This window comes from Acipenser ruthenus, chromosome 8 (genome assembly GCF_902713425.1).
Source record: "Acipenser ruthenus chromosome 8, fAciRut3.2 maternal haplotype, whole genome shotgun sequence".
NCBI classification, from domain to species: Eukaryota; Metazoa; Chordata; class Actinopteri; order Acipenseriformes; family Acipenseridae; genus Acipenser; species Acipenser ruthenus.
Window position 1 is genome coordinate 39,372,026 of NC_081196.1, and position 15,645 is coordinate 39,387,670.

At 37.6% G+C, this 15,645-nt stretch overlaps 1 protein-coding gene across 2 annotated transcripts in view; it reads right to left on the bottom strand.

Moving 5' to 3' along the window:
- Positions 1 to 14,728, bottom strand: part of pir (pirin) — a 38,598-nt gene extending 23,870 nt beyond the window's left edge. Inside the window, exons 1-5 of one of the 2 annotated variants that reach the window (XM_034010425.3) lie at positions 14,418 to 14,728; positions 13,086 to 13,213; positions 12,337 to 12,429; positions 8,698 to 8,778; positions 3,867 to 4,073 (exon numbers count right to left, since the gene is read on the bottom strand). In XM_034010425.3, coding sequence (XP_033866316.1) covers positions 3,867 to 4,073; positions 8,698 to 8,778; positions 12,337 to 12,429; positions 13,086 to 13,178 — 474 coding nt within the window. In that variant the 5' untranslated portion in view covers positions 13,179 to 13,213; positions 14,418 to 14,728. Of the gene's footprint in view, positions 1 to 3,866; positions 4,074 to 8,697; positions 8,779 to 12,336; positions 12,430 to 13,085; positions 13,214 to 14,209; positions 14,386 to 14,417 lie in introns of those variants that run through there. The other variant, XM_034010423.3, reaches the window with a different exon arrangement.
- Between the last annotated feature and the right edge of the window lie 917 nt (positions 14,729 to 15,645).

Below are 15,645 nucleotides of genomic sequence, written 5' to 3' on the forward strand. Positions count from 1 at the left end.
TCTAGAGCAGCAATATCCTTTTTGTAACGAGGTGACCAGAACTGAACACAATATTCTAGTTGAGGTCTTACTAATGCATTGTAGAGTTTTAACATTACTTCCCTTGATTTAAATTCAACACTTCTCACAATTTATCCAAGCATCTTGTTAGCCTTTTTTATAGCTTCCCCACATTGTCCAGATGAAGACATTTCTGAGTCAACATAAACTCCTAGGTCTTTTTCATAGTTCCCTTCCTCAATTTCACTATCTCCCATATGATATTTATAATGCACATTTTTATTGCCCGCATGCAATACTTTACACTTTTCTCTATTAAATTTCATTTGCCATGTGTCTGCCCAATTCTGAATGCTGTCTAGATCATTTTGAATGACCTTTGCTGCTTCAACAGTGTTTGCCACTCCTCCTATTTTTGTGTCGTCTGCAAATTTGTCGAGTTTGCTTACTATACCAGAATCTAAATCATTAATGTAGATTAGGAATAACAGAGGACCTAATACTGATCCCTGTGGTACACCACTGGTAACCTCACTCCATTTTGAGGTTTCTCCGCTAATCAGTACTTTCTGTTTTCTAACTGTTAACCACTCCCTAATCCATGTGCATGCATTTCCTTGAATCCCTACTGCGTTCAGTTTGAGAATTAATCTTTTATGCGGGACTTTGTCAAAAGCTTTCTGGAAATCTAAATAGACCATGTCGTATGCTTTGCAGTTATCCATTTTCAATGTTGCATCCTCAAAAAAGTCAAGTAGGTTAGTTAGACACAATCTCCCTTTCCTAAAACCATGCTGGCTGTCTCCCAGGATACTGTTACCATATAGGTAATTTTCCATTTTGAATCTTATTATAGTTTCCATAAGTTTACATATAACAGAAGTCAGGCTTACTGGTCTGTAGTTACCTGGTTCAGTTTTGTCTCCCTTTTTGTGGATCGGTATTACGTTTGATATTTTCCAGTCTGTCGGTACAACCCCTGTGTCAAGAGACTGTTGCATGATCTTGGTTAGCGGTTTGTAAATAACTTCTTTCATTTCTTCGAGTACTATTGGGAGGATCTCATCTGGCCCAGGGGATTTGTTTATTTTAAGAGCTCCTAGTCCCTTTAACACTTCTGCCTCTGTTATGCTAAAGTTATTTAAAATTGGATAGGAACAGGTCGACATGTGGGGCATGTTGTCCGTGTCCTCCTTTGTAAAAACCTGTGAAAAGTAATCATTTAATATATTTGCTATTTTTTTTTCTTCATCTATGATTTTGCCATTTGTGTCTCTTAGACATTTAACCTCCTCTTTGAATGTTCTCTTGCTGTTATAATATTGGAAAAACATTTTGGAATTGGTTTTAGCCCCCTTAGCAATATTGATTTCTATCTCTCTCTTGGCCTTTCTAACTTCCTTTTTGACTTGTGTTTGCAGTTCCAAGTACTCTTTCTGTATGCTTTGTTTTTGGTCCCTTTTAAACGCTCTATAAAGTGCCTTTTTTCGCTGAGTATTTTTTTAAATTGATTTATTAAACCATTTTGGCCATTTTGTTTTAGATTTAGATTTGTCTACTTTTGGGATGTAATTGTTTTGTGCCTCTAGTACTACATTTTTAAAAAACAGCCATCCTTTTTCTGTGGATGTTTTCTCTATTTTACTCCAATCTACTTCTATTAGTCTCTGTTTCATACCTTCGTAGTTTGCTTTTCTAAAATTGTAAACCTTAGCTTTAGTAATTACTTTTGGTGTTTTAAAAAATATTTCAAATGAGACCATGTGGTGGTCTGAGTTTGCCAATGGCTCTCTGACCTCTGTTTTAGTTATTCTGTCTTCCTTTCTCCGAGTAGATTGGTTCCCTTTCTGTTTAAGTGCAGTCCGTCCCACCTGTATAGATAGTCCTTGTTGTAGAAAGTGCTCCAATGTTCAAGAAAGGTGAAGCCTTCCTTTGTGCACCATGATTTCAGCCATGCATTTTGATTTTGTATTTCCAGCTGTCCATATGGTCCTTTGCAAGGCGCTGGCAGTATCCCAGAAAATACCACAGTTTGGGTCTTGTCTTTTAATTTCCTTCCTAGCTCTCTGAATTTGTTTTGCAGGGATCTTGGCCTGTCTCTACCAATGTTGTTTGTACCAATGTGGATGACTACTACCGGGTCGTCTCCTGTTCGTTCTAGGAGCCTGTCCACATTCTCAGTGATGTGCTTGACTGAGGCTCCTGGAAGGCAGCACACTGTTGTAGTAAGGGGGTCCAAACTGCGAACTGAACTTGCTGTGTTTCTCAGTATGGAGTCCCCAACAATCATGACCTCCCTTCTTTTTGCTGCCTGGCCAGCACTGTTTATAGGGTCCTGGGTGTTGTTTCTTTCATTCTCTTGATGTTGGTTTTGGTCATCTAAATGTTGAAGTGGCTCAAATTTGTTGGATGTCTGGATTTCTGGTGGTTGTGTTTAACGAAGTTTCTTTTTTTCCCTGCTTCTGCCTATCTGAACCCAGCTGTTTCGACTCTCTTCCATCTCCCTGATGGCTTTCAGTCTGCTAGGGGTGCAGACTTCCATGAATTGTGGGTGTGTCAGCTCCTCAAGGTCCTGTTGCTGTCTCATTTCCTCCAGCTCCTTTTCTAGCAGGCTTAATCGGTGAAGCAAGTCCTGGATGGTGCGGCACTTTACACAAACTTGGTTGAGCTCTGTTGGGTTTTCTCGGATTTCCCACATCATGCAGTTGTCACAGATTACTGGCTTGAAGACCTTTTTTTTTTTTTGTTTAGTGTAGCTTCTGCAACTGTCAACCTGCTTTCAAACTGCTTCTAACTGCGTTGTACTTGTCCACTCGTACTTCTCACACGATGTCGCTTCTACACGCTGTCGCTGGGAAGCCTGTCTGCCTTTGATACCATATGTACAAAAGATTTACAGGCCACCCGCTACACCTAACCTTACATTTATTGTATTTATACAAAACCTTGTATTAAAAAATGCCAAAAAAGTACATTTAAATAATATTATCTTCCCAATTTGTTTAATGTTTGGGTAAGCCCTTTGCAGCACCATGTTTGATTAATAAGGGAGTCTTAGGAAAAAGACAAAAGGTGTGTGTATGAGCCCTCTAAAAATAACTGTGCATCAAGCCATATGTTTGTAATTTTTATATAATACAATTAATTTGACATGTTCTCTTCAGAATAACAGGGCACCAAGTCCTCTTTTGATGCACTCGTTACCACTGTATGCCAAAAGTATGCCCAAACAGCCTTCCAAGACTTTCCAGACTTTCCGTCTATCAGATGGACATGACGTCAAGTTAGGAGTAGCTATACTGTTTCTTATTGAACTTTATACTATAAAGGATAGTGTACTGTAGGGTGTTGTACGATACAAGTTAATTTCCACCCCACTGAAAGGCACTAGGGGTGGATATCAACTTGTGTCTTATAGCAACCTATAGAATATTCTATATCCACTGTAGTGAATGAATCTCCCTCCCAACCTGTGAAGGCATGGTATAACAGGAATGGTGTGCCCCGGACTGGATGGTTTGGCAGTTCATTCCAGGGTAAGTCAGAAGTAGGCCATCCAGAAAGGGGGCGGAGTCACAATACCAGAAGTTATCGCCTTAATGCGGTAGGCGATGTATCAGTCATGGATTGGAGGATACGTGACTGAGGGTATAATCAACACATTCACAGCACTCAGTGTACGTTCATTTTGTATTCTGTTTATAAATCATAACGTCTTTTTCTTTGGCAAGGGTGGTGAAGATAGTTTTCAGATGGTTTTCAAACTACCTGGCAAATGGGATCACATTTGTGAACACTGAATGGGATGGAAACTATGTTTAAATTTAAATGAATGTATGGTTCATATGGAGTATAACTACATTTACCTTGACTCCAAGAGCTTCTCCAGAGATGACAGCAACTGTCACTCCACCCTTGCTGGGTTTTGGGATCTCCTTGCTTTTCAGCTCCTGGTACTGTGGTGCCACCATTTTTTCTGAGCTTCTCAGATTCACCCAGAGCTGGAGACCACAGACAGGTTCATCTGAGACAGGCATTTCAGCATGAACAACTCCCCTGCCAGCTGTCATCCACTGCAAAATACATTTAAAAAAGTAAACCTATTGTAAAAGCACCTTTTCTCAATGAAATACCTAAACATTAAATATTTCCGGCACTCATTTTTTAATAGCTTATGTACAATTATATATATTATTATATATACAGTGTGTGTGTGTGTGTGTATATATATATATATATGCCAACAATGACAGGGATTTCTTTCTTTTCCATATTATACCAATGCGGTAGCGCCGTTATAGTTAGGGTTGAGTTGGGTGCTCAATGTTAAACCCCTAACTGTGCGCTAGAGAGTTACACAGGAATGAAACATCAGTCCTGTCCCATGCTGTCCTGTCAAAAGTGTTCCTGTCCCATCCCATCCCATGACAGAGTAATTATTTCCAATCCTGTAACTTTTTTTTTTTTAATTCCTGTCCAATCCTGTCCTGTGATAAACAGAGATTAACTATTATTTGGAGGTAGAGATATTTTCGTATTCATGTATAAAATTACGGTTTATAGGGTTTTGCATTATACTAGTAGTATACTACCGGTATACTACTAGTAATTTGTTTTTAGTTTTAGTTTTTTCAGAAAAAAATACAGTGCAAGCACAGGGTCTTTATAAGCACATTGTGCAATATAATGATGTAATATATAAATTTGGTATTATAAAAACAACTGTTTAGAGTTTTGTGCGGCAGTTTCAGTTTCTAAATCGGTTACTAAGCAACCCGGCTCAGAGATTTTAGTATGTCAATGCCACAATAAACTGTCAGTGAAATACAGTATTACGAACCATTAATTCATTAAAAAAATAAACAACAAAAAAACATGGTATTGAAATAATATTTCATAAATGTTCAGGGAGTATCCCTCATGTATTTATTTATTTATTTATTTATTAGGGGTATTATGCATACCCCTTCAACGTAGCTCCGAAGCAGTACCTCCAAAAAAATAGTAGCTGCTACGGCCAAATCATAGCCTTTGACATCTCTGCATTATGATTTGCACATCCTTAATATACTGTACATATGTATATAGAGAGAGATATGTTAAATACATGCCAGTAGCAGTCCACAGCGTTTGGTTATTCTGCTAGTATCAATAATTCATGTATCAACATTGTTAACAAAGGAGCCTGAGGTCACAGTCTCCTGGCCCCACACCAGGAAATGGAGATCTCCCTTTGTGTATTTCCGGCTATTATTTGATTCATTGTAGCGTGATTAAACATAATTTGGTAAAATTAATGTGATTAATTTTCATGCAGCCACCCAAGAGCTACAGCGTCGGAGGACAAAGCAGCTCTGGGGCAGCTTACAGGCAAGCCCGCAGGCGCCCGGCCAGACTACAGGGGTCGCTGGTGCACGGTGGGCCGAGGAGACCCTGGCCAACCTAACCCTCCCTCCCCCCGGGCGACACTCGACCAATTGTGCACCGCCCCCTGGGAGCTCCCGTCCACGGTCGGCTGTGGAATAGCCTGGAATCGAACTCGCGACATCCAGACTATAGAGCGCAACCTGCACGCCACGCGGAGTGCCTTTACTGGATGCGCCACTCGGGAGCCCCTCATCCCGCAAAATTTAACACAATTTATTTCCCGTACAGCGGGAGTCCCGTCTTCATGCCACTCTCTACTGTGCGCCTCAATAACTTTGGCTGTGTTTGTCAGAATTGCACACCGATTTCAATGTTTAGATCCAATTGTAAAGTTGTGTAAACATGGGGGGTTTCATGTCGCTACCTTATGTTGTTTCTGAGATCTGGATACCCGTTTTTTTGAAAATCTTTCCCTTTTCACCCTATTCTTAACATGTGTTTTTTTTTGCGTTTTTTACGCTAGTATACAGGCTACTTGGAAATGAATTTCTGGACCAAACATGGTAAGGTACATGTGGTCTGTTCTAAGGTAGGGCCCTTTGAAGGTACGATTTAAAAATATTAACCAATTTTTGAATTATAATGAAAAATAAGATAGCCGCCTGGCATCCGGGTACTTGTAGTACACGTCACGACACTCTGGGATCTGTAGTTCTGACAGGGCCTGTAACAGTACAATCACTTAGGAAAACTCTCCAGTTTGAACTACAGCTCGCAAAATGCACACCGAACGGCTGATATGTAATGTTTCAAGCCTTTCACAAGCGTGGCAGAGCATCACATAAATAAAATAATAAATAAATAATAATATCCGGGTACTTGTAGTACACGCCACAACACTCTGGGATATGTAGTTCTGACAGTACCTCTGTAACAATGTAATCACACAGGCACTCTCTGCAGTTTGAACTACAGCTCCCACAATACACAATGAACGGTGTTAATTTCACAAACGTGGAAGAGCCTTGTACTAATTAAAAATCAGCGAATGAGTGTTTATATACTGTAGGTTACACAGAGACAGGAGTGTCACTCAATATGAGGGCAGCAATAAATTTAATAACAGCGCAACATTTATAACAACAATTATTTAAAATAGGAAATTTACATTATAAAAACACTCACCTAAATGGACGACCTGCCCGCCAAGACAGCGAAAACTAAGGTCACATGGTTTGGCAGCCATATTGTTTTTTTCAAGAATTTTGGACAATTAAAAAAAAAATCTTTAAAAACTGTTGCAATCCACCAAAGCCATATGAAAGAATAAAATGCCGTTTGCACTCTTTGTATAAATAAAATGTAGTAAAATGCAGCAGTCATGTATGTAACACCTCCCCAGAAGTGGTTTATAATAAAAATAAAAACTGCTCAAAAAGCAAGGAAATTCATTGCAAAAAACGGCATTAATGCAGCAGTTAGGGTTGAACCCATCACCACAAAAGGGATAGGGTTTTTAACCCTAACTTGCTATTCCCACCCCCAGCCAAAGAAACCAGACAACACAAGCAACTACAGACTACCGTAATCAGGTAAGACATAGAACATACAACTCTTTCCAGATGACACAAGAGACAATGTCAATTACGTCATGGCCAGGATTGCCAGTGAGTATTGCCAACACCAAGGTGGGGCTGGCGCACTGGACAGGGACAAATAGTCAGGTCTCCCATATTCTGTGCCATCGTCAGCAAACCAGCCCACATCTGATATGAAGAGATAGTTGCCGAATGCACTTTTTGGGTTGTCAACCACAGGCCAAACTGGGAGGGACCAGAGGTCATTCTGTATTCCCTGCCACTGGGCAGGATTAGGGATCGAGCTCCGTGCACTGACACCAAATGTACAGATAAAGGCACACAACCCCTATTTAGGAAAAAGAGACGGCATAACAAAATACAGTATCACAATATGCTAATGAGAGGTAGATATGTGTGCGAACTTCTGGGTAGGAATGTCCCTGGATGTAGCCACTGAGGTAACAGTATGTGTTCAATGACCCCAGTATCTGGTTGAATAACCCTTAAGCCCTGCAGGCTCCCTACCAGCCAACCAATATGGTTATACTGAATGCTTTGAAGTGCTAGAAAATGGTAACAGTACAAATGTCAGTTATTTTCATACGTGTATTGGAATGAAACATGCATGTAAGTATAGTTTCATTTTTGTTGATAAGATGATATGGCTCTGCAACCTTAAGTGGATGTCTGTGTGTTGAAGTGAACATTTATAACAATACATCAGTACCGGAAGACCGTGATGTAATTGACATTGTCTCTTGTGTGATCTGGAAAGAGTTGTATGTTTTACCTGATTACGGCAGTTTGTAGTTGCTTGTGTTGTCTGGTTCTTTTGGCTGGGGGTGGGAATGGCGAGTTAGGGTACATTATTTCCTCACTTAAATGTTTTAGAAGCATGCTGAACAACTAGCAATTTAATGGGGCTTATAAATGCAATCTACAGCTACTGTGGCCAGAATTGCATTACCCTACTCCACACAACTTTTGGCCATAGCTGTAGTTGTGGCTGCTGTTTATAAATACTCTTAAGGACCTTGAAGTGCTGATTAAATGTAAAATCAGTACTACTGCACATGAACACAAGCTGCTGCTGCTGTTTTTGTTATTGAAAGATTGTATCACTTGCATAATGGAATGAAAAACACCGATCCACCATACACCAGACTGGAGACCAAGCTTAAAGAAATTGCCCCAGGTTAGTTGGAAGACTTAGTTGGCCAGAAATAATTGAAAATATAAGGCTATAAAAACATACAACTCTTTATTCCAGTAATGAGTATGGTAACCTCCCTTTAAGCACAAAGTTAAATAGCTGTTCAACAGTAATAATCAGTCAAGACTTTTATTAAATACTGTTTCAAGTTCAGATTAAACATATTATATATATATATATATATATATATATATATAAAAGGTAAAACATACTTTTCAAATATGTATTATCTTTTTGCTTAAGGCGACTGTAGCTAACAAAATACAGTAATCCCAGACATCTTTTCATGTATTTTCATGAAAAAGGACCAAATATCATGTTTTAAAATACAATTCAATCACTGTCCCACAATCTTTTTTTTGCAGTTCTAAAATCGCACGTAATGTACACACCAGTGTTCTTTATTGCTTAATTACATGTTCACTTTAACATGTTGCTTTCACAACTTCACATTTGAGACCTATATAATGAATGGATGTGCACAACAGGTAAGATTTATGGAAACCATATAAAAGAAAAATACTTATTTTTTTTTACCTGTAAATCCCCTGCTTTCATTGTACCGCTGTGACCACAGAAATCTTCATGGGCAGAAGTACCTTGTATTAAATAAGTAACCTGAAGGATTAGAAGAGAACAGTGAAACACTGCAGAATATATTGTAAACTCAAATTGTACAATCAAACAAATACACAGTGCAGTCAGTAGTTTCATATGAAGTTTTCTGTGCATCTAAATGTATATAGTAGATTAACCTCTGGCAGACAGAATACTATTCAATACAAGTGATATTATTGAATGGGGGCACCTTTAGGTATTACATACCAAAGGGGGAGTTACTTCAACCTAGTAGGTATCAGATATATTATTTCTAATAAATTGAAGCAATTACATATAACTACATTATGTGTTAAATATAATGGGATTACTGCGATCAATGTACAATTGGAAGAGCCATCGTAATATATGGCAGACTTAACTAACATTTCTCAGAAAGAGTCCCTTTGTAGATTGTGTAATGTAAAACATACTCAACTTCCTAGTAGAATTGGTTTCTGCAGGTAAAGTTTGTAAAGCCTAATATGATAGCCTGTTACAGGTTATAACTGACATATCTGTACAAAAAACATTTTAATTTGCCAAATTACATAAACTGTTGAATATTACAAAAACATAGCCTATATTCTAATCACGTTGCTCTAGGTCCAAGAAAATGTTGTTTTATTTAACTCACACTATAAAAGGCAATTCTTAAAACAGTCAAATATACATCTGCAAAAACAGACTGGTCTGACCCATCCAGTAATTTACAGTGAACGAAGAGCCTAAAATTGGCTACATATGTGTCTATTATAGAAGGTTATACATAGTGAAGCACAACAAGCCTACTGGTAATTCCGATGACATACTGGCTGCAATTGTAACGTATATCATTTAAGCAAGCTGTAACGTGATTATGTGTTAAATATAATGGAATCACTGCGATCAACACCATTAACATAATGTTCTTTAGCTGTATGTATTATCCCAGCCATTGCTGGCACCCAGCAGGTTGAATTAAGCCACAAGTTAGAGGTCAGCAGCTGTGTCTGGCGCAGTTTCCTGAGCTCAAGCTGAGAGTATCCTGTGAACTTGGATTAGAGAACTGCAACTAAGTACGCCAAAGGGATTGCAACCTGGGAAAATCACAACACACCAGAAGCATACAGGGCAGTGAAAAGGCTACTCAAATCAGCCTTCTGTAAATTATTTCACTATTTTGCATCAAACAATCAGAACACATGATTACATGCAAGTGAAGGAAACGAGTGTGTGGGGAGGTATTGTCTATACCAGAACAAGAAAGTGACACCAAAAGGGCTATTAAAGGCTTGTCAAGTGCCAGAAAACTAGGACGCTTTGGCTTAAGATGGGTGCAGGTAGACAATGTAAAGAAGTGTGAGAATAATTCTATAATGTTGTTGACAAGTTTGTTTATCCAGGAACATTTTGATCTTCAGCAAGTATATTTAGACTGGCATGGCATCGCTACAAGATTTAAAAAAATAAATAATAATATTTAATTATTTATGTTAATACCATGAATTTTTACAGTTCTTCCCGCAGGTTGCCCATTTGGTAAGTTAAACCTTGTTTCCAGTGGGTACTGTTTTTGTATCGAACTGTGTTGATTAGGAATGGAGGGCCCTAGTCACAAAACTATTAGGCCTATTTTAAAGACTGTTTTGTTAACAACTTTTTTTTGTTTTGTTTTGTTTTTTTAATCCCATTTTGATTAATTGAATCAAGTTTGCCATTTATAAAACACTTTTCAACTGTTTTACACAGGATTTAATAACCTATTCTATTTTTTCAAAGCACCGTTTAACCTAAGAGAATGTTTAGATATGCTCTTCAAAAACATTAACAAGCAGACCACAAGTCAGCTAGTTTGACCACTGACAAATACTAGACAGTGAACAAAACCCTGTTTGAAAAATGTGTCCATGTTTGCTTAACATCATATTAAAAGTTCTTAAAGAATTTTAACAATTTTTCTTTAAGAATAATTGCAAGTGTAAAATGTATCCAGTTGCAATGGCAAATAAAGTATATCTGTGCATGTCTGCACTTGTTATGTGCATGTTTTGACTGCTATTCTGCAGTCAGCCTTGAGATCCCACATTGAATGCAAAATTGTGTTGCAATGCAGTAGAAACCAGGAAGACCGCACTATAGTGTCATTTTCACATAGCATTCTGGGAAGAAGAAATTGACTATTGTTTATGTCAGTGAACCAGGAATCAATAGGAGCTGTGAAAACCTAAGGGGGAGGGAGCATCGTTAATATGGGGAGCAGAATTTGTGGAAGATAAATCAAATCTCAGTAAGACTTTGACATCACCGAGAAGAAAAGCCATGAACGCACAATGCTTGGATGGAAGGATTACATTACAGTTATACATCAGTACATGACTACATTGTGGTCTTAAAATTTCCAGTAACTAAATCCTACGGGAAAGTAAGAGCAGGTGTTTGTTGTTAAGTTCACAAAAAAAAAAAAATAAGCAATGGGTGCAGCACAGGGATCTCCTTTCTCAACAGAAAAAGCACACACTTACAAGCACGCAAAGGCATGCTCCGCACACAAAAAACGCTCTTTCAGAAACAGTATCTTCCCAGGTGCTTGAAAACCATAAGAGAATAATTATATATTTTTTCTTACTGATCAGATTTCAGTTCTCTATTATAATGAACTTCAGTCAAATGAACCCACTAAATTAAATCATAGTGGATAGTCTGGATTTCCCGCTTGCATGCAAAGCATAATATGAGTTAATGGCATGGCAAATTCCATCAAAATGTAAAATAAACCATTAATATGACTACTGGGTAATTGACTGTGGAAACAATTAAGACAATAACAGAATAACAGCTATCTAGAATGTAATAAATGCCAACATCTGTTTTAGACAAAATTAACTTAATGCTTTTATTTTTTTTTCAATAATGACGAGTCTACTTGAAATCTGATTGGCTGCAGGATTACATACGGTTTATAATTTGTATTATTGTTAGCTTTTTTTAGATACTGTCCATCTCTGTTCCAGTGCATACTAACTTTTTATGGAACTGCTATTCTAGTTTTTCATTGAAGTCAGACCTACATGTACCCTCTGCTGGAAAAGTTAGAAACTGAACTACCATACTGATCATTTCAGATGTAAGTTTAAGATTAATATTGTATATGCTTCCATATTAAAACAAATGAATGTACTGTAACATAAAAACAACTATAAATAGAAACGCACCCCCGGGGGCATCATCTAAGAGGAATGTCATGTCCGATTGAATGATTTGTAAACATGAAGCTATATTAATCAGTGGAAAAGTATCATTGATATGTCGAGAGGTTTATAATATGACAATGTAATGACAGTGTACAAGCTCCTGTCACAGGAGAGGTTTACCTAGAAAAGTTGTTTTGGTGAACAAAAATGATGTCCACCCCTTCCATTGAGCTACCAGTAATAGGAAATCAGTAGATGTCTAGAACAATTAACTTTTTCAAAAGTTATAGGGTGTCAAGAAAGAAAAATGCATTAGAAGGAGAAGAATAGAGATGCCTCCCCTTTGAGGGTTAGAGATAAAGTATTGCTTAATAAAAATAAAACATGGTTAAAAAAAATTACTTACAGTCTCAAAACCTCTGTGTGGGTGGTCAGGGAAGCCTGCTGGCTTGCAGACTTTAAATTCGTCTAACATCAAAAAAGGATCTAAATTTTGTAGCTGAAGTTAGAGAGAAAAGAACCAATGTAATCAATACTATTGTAGGATGTCATATTGTAAAGCAATGTAGTGGGGACTAGGTTTATTTACTGTAATAAGGTACTAATGATACATTGGTTAGCAATGAAATCCCTGAGAGAAATTAACAGAATTTTCAAAGCTCTGCAAAGGCACCAAGGGGAACTCAGCATCAGGAAAAAGGCTATTCAGAGACATAACTGCACATCTTTTTTTTGCAGTGGGGTGTCCTTAAGAGAGCAAGGTGGCACAGCAGGGCAGTAATGGCCTAGTCTCTAATGCCTTTCACCTCAGGAGGCATGTATTCAAATCTGGTTTACAACTGAAATGAGTTTGGTGGTCTGAACGCCCCCAGTGGTCATTAATCCATCACAAAACCCAACAATTCGCCACAAAACAAAAGGCTTAGGAGGACTAAATAATAGAGGATCTTCTTGTAATTGAGATGTGGTCTGCGCTGTTTCAGTGTATTTTGGCCCTCAGCTTTTATAAGCGCTTCATTATTTTTAGCAGTCAATTTAGGGTTAGACTTCTGGGAGGACATGGAATTTAACACGGCACCTGTTCAAATCTCTGGAGATTTGCTACAAGTAATTAGTTAAGGGCATACAGCACATTGGCAATGCCTTACCACCTACCTCTTTCCGACCTATGCTTCTGCGAACACGGGCACCAACGCCCTCTTGTTGTTCCACACTAAGGACAGTCTTGACAACTTTCCGAAGGGCCATTGTTAAGAATGAGATTTTCTAGACCTTACTCACACCTGTTAAGAACAAATATTTTAAAAACACATATGGGTTAATTTTTGTCAAATATCTGAATCTATTACATTATAAATGAACTGATATTCAGTCTTCAAAGAGAGAAGAGACTTCCCTGCAGACTCCCACCCCCATTTCCACTGCCCTGATGCCAACATTTGTTTGTTTGTTTTTTTCAACCCAGTACCGATTACATTTCGCTAAAAGCTATCGAAGAAGCCTGTGACAATTCATATGCCACGCAAAAACTTCCTACCACAGTAATAAAAGCCTGTTTCAAACTTTTTTTAATACTTAAATTTGATAGTGTATATATATATATATATATATATATATATATATATATATATATATAAGCTCATATATATATATATATATATATATTATATATATATATATATATATATATATATATATATATATATATATATATATATAAAGTAATAACTCCTATAACCAAATATTTTAAGTTTAACTGCTCTTAGTCGTAATCAGACTAAAATGTAATTATTTACTCTATTTTTTATTTTCTCATTTGAATTTGCTCTTACTACTGATTTTATTGTATTTTATAACTGCTACTGTCTGTAATGTGATATTTTGTAATGTGATATTTTGTAACAAATGTAAATCGCCTTGGATAAGGGCGTCTTCTAATAAATAAATAAATAAATAAATAAATAAACAACAAAAACAACAACAACAACAAACTAACTAACCTCTTGAGAACCCAGCTCCAATATAAAATGCTTGTCATAAGGACCTCGGTCTCAAATAGGTATACATAACATTACGCTGCTTCATACAGCAATTGTATTAACAAGATTTAAATGTGTAGCATTTCTTGTTGAGTAGACAATAAATAAACTACCAATCGACCACGATCACGCTTAGCCTACACAAAATCTCCATAAAGTAACACCCAAGTTATTGCTTATAAGCATTCAATCTTGAAACCTGCGACTTCTTTAAATATGTTTTTTATGCTCACAACTTACCAGTCTCACGTCTTTGCATATGACAACCGAGAATGAGACTGTATGCAGGCAGCACAGTAGTGCGTCTACCGACCATTAATATAAGCGAACGTAGAATGATTCAGCAAATTGTTTGTTTTTATTATACCATTACCGTGACTAAGCAAATTCAATTTGCAACTACACCTACAGCAATGATATGATGCAACATTAAATACAAATAACAAACCTCGTTGTCCTACAGCTCGAATCTCAATCACAGAAACAATGTAGGTTTGTGTGCTACGATATGCTAACAATACCTAACTTACTAACATGCAAAACCGGCTGCCGGTGAAAAGATGTTGACATTCTTAGGTCAGCTGACACAGGCGCGAACAGAAGCTGTTTACAAAAGAAATGGAGTAAGTTCCTCATTAATACAACTAACAACGAGGGAAAATATACAACATAATACGAAACGTACAACCATATAATTGGTCTCTATGTGTAAACTATATTTATTCTCTTGTTGATATTGACTTCCTGTGTTGTGAGCTACTTTTGCACGCGCACGCGTTTTCAAAGATGCGCGTTCACGCGCCGTCTGGTACACATCTTGTATTTATTTGTTTTGTTCCACTTTTGTGAAATTCACAGTTGTTTTTCTCGTGTCATATACTGTATAAACAATAAAAAATAAAGGTTAGGCTTATGTATGCCCCAGACTGTTTTTCTTAGGTTGGCACAACAATGATTCAATTCACTGTTTACAGTGCTTCAGAAGTGAAAATAATAATTTTGGAAATAAAATTAGAACAAACATTTAGGCAAATAGTGTTTGTCAATGTAATTGTATTGTATTATTGTAATTGAATGTTTAAAGTTTAGTTAACAGACTGAAAACACGATCATTATATCGGTAAGTAACGTTTTTACTAAACCAGAAACACATGGTTCTTGTCATTTTCCTTCTTAAGTGTTGTTAAAAAAAAACTGGAGCGTTTCGATGGGCAGCCAGAAAACAGCAGAGACAAACAACGTGTTCCTTATTCCAAAAGCTGAATTCAGCACCGTTTTCCCTAAGCGTCACACACACCGTGTGTGTTCACGGAGATCATTCTGCACAGATTGTGTGCAGAAATTGCCAATTTAGTCAATGGGTGCATTCACGGAGATCCTATAAGATCATTGGCTAAATTGGTCAGATTCTGCACAGAATCTCCGCAGATCCACAGCTCCCTGTCAGTTACTCAGGAACCATGGCAACCACAGTACAACAACAACAACAAATGGCAGCGCTGTGCCTTCTTAAATTATAATCGGTACCGGAGGTACACCTCCTATCGCTCCTCCGCCGCACATTTTGGGCTAATGGGAGCACACGGAACACGTGAACACACACAGTGACTCACAGACGGGACCAATCACAGGGGAGACACAGAACATGCCCCTGCGCGCAGGCTAGGGAGGGTCAC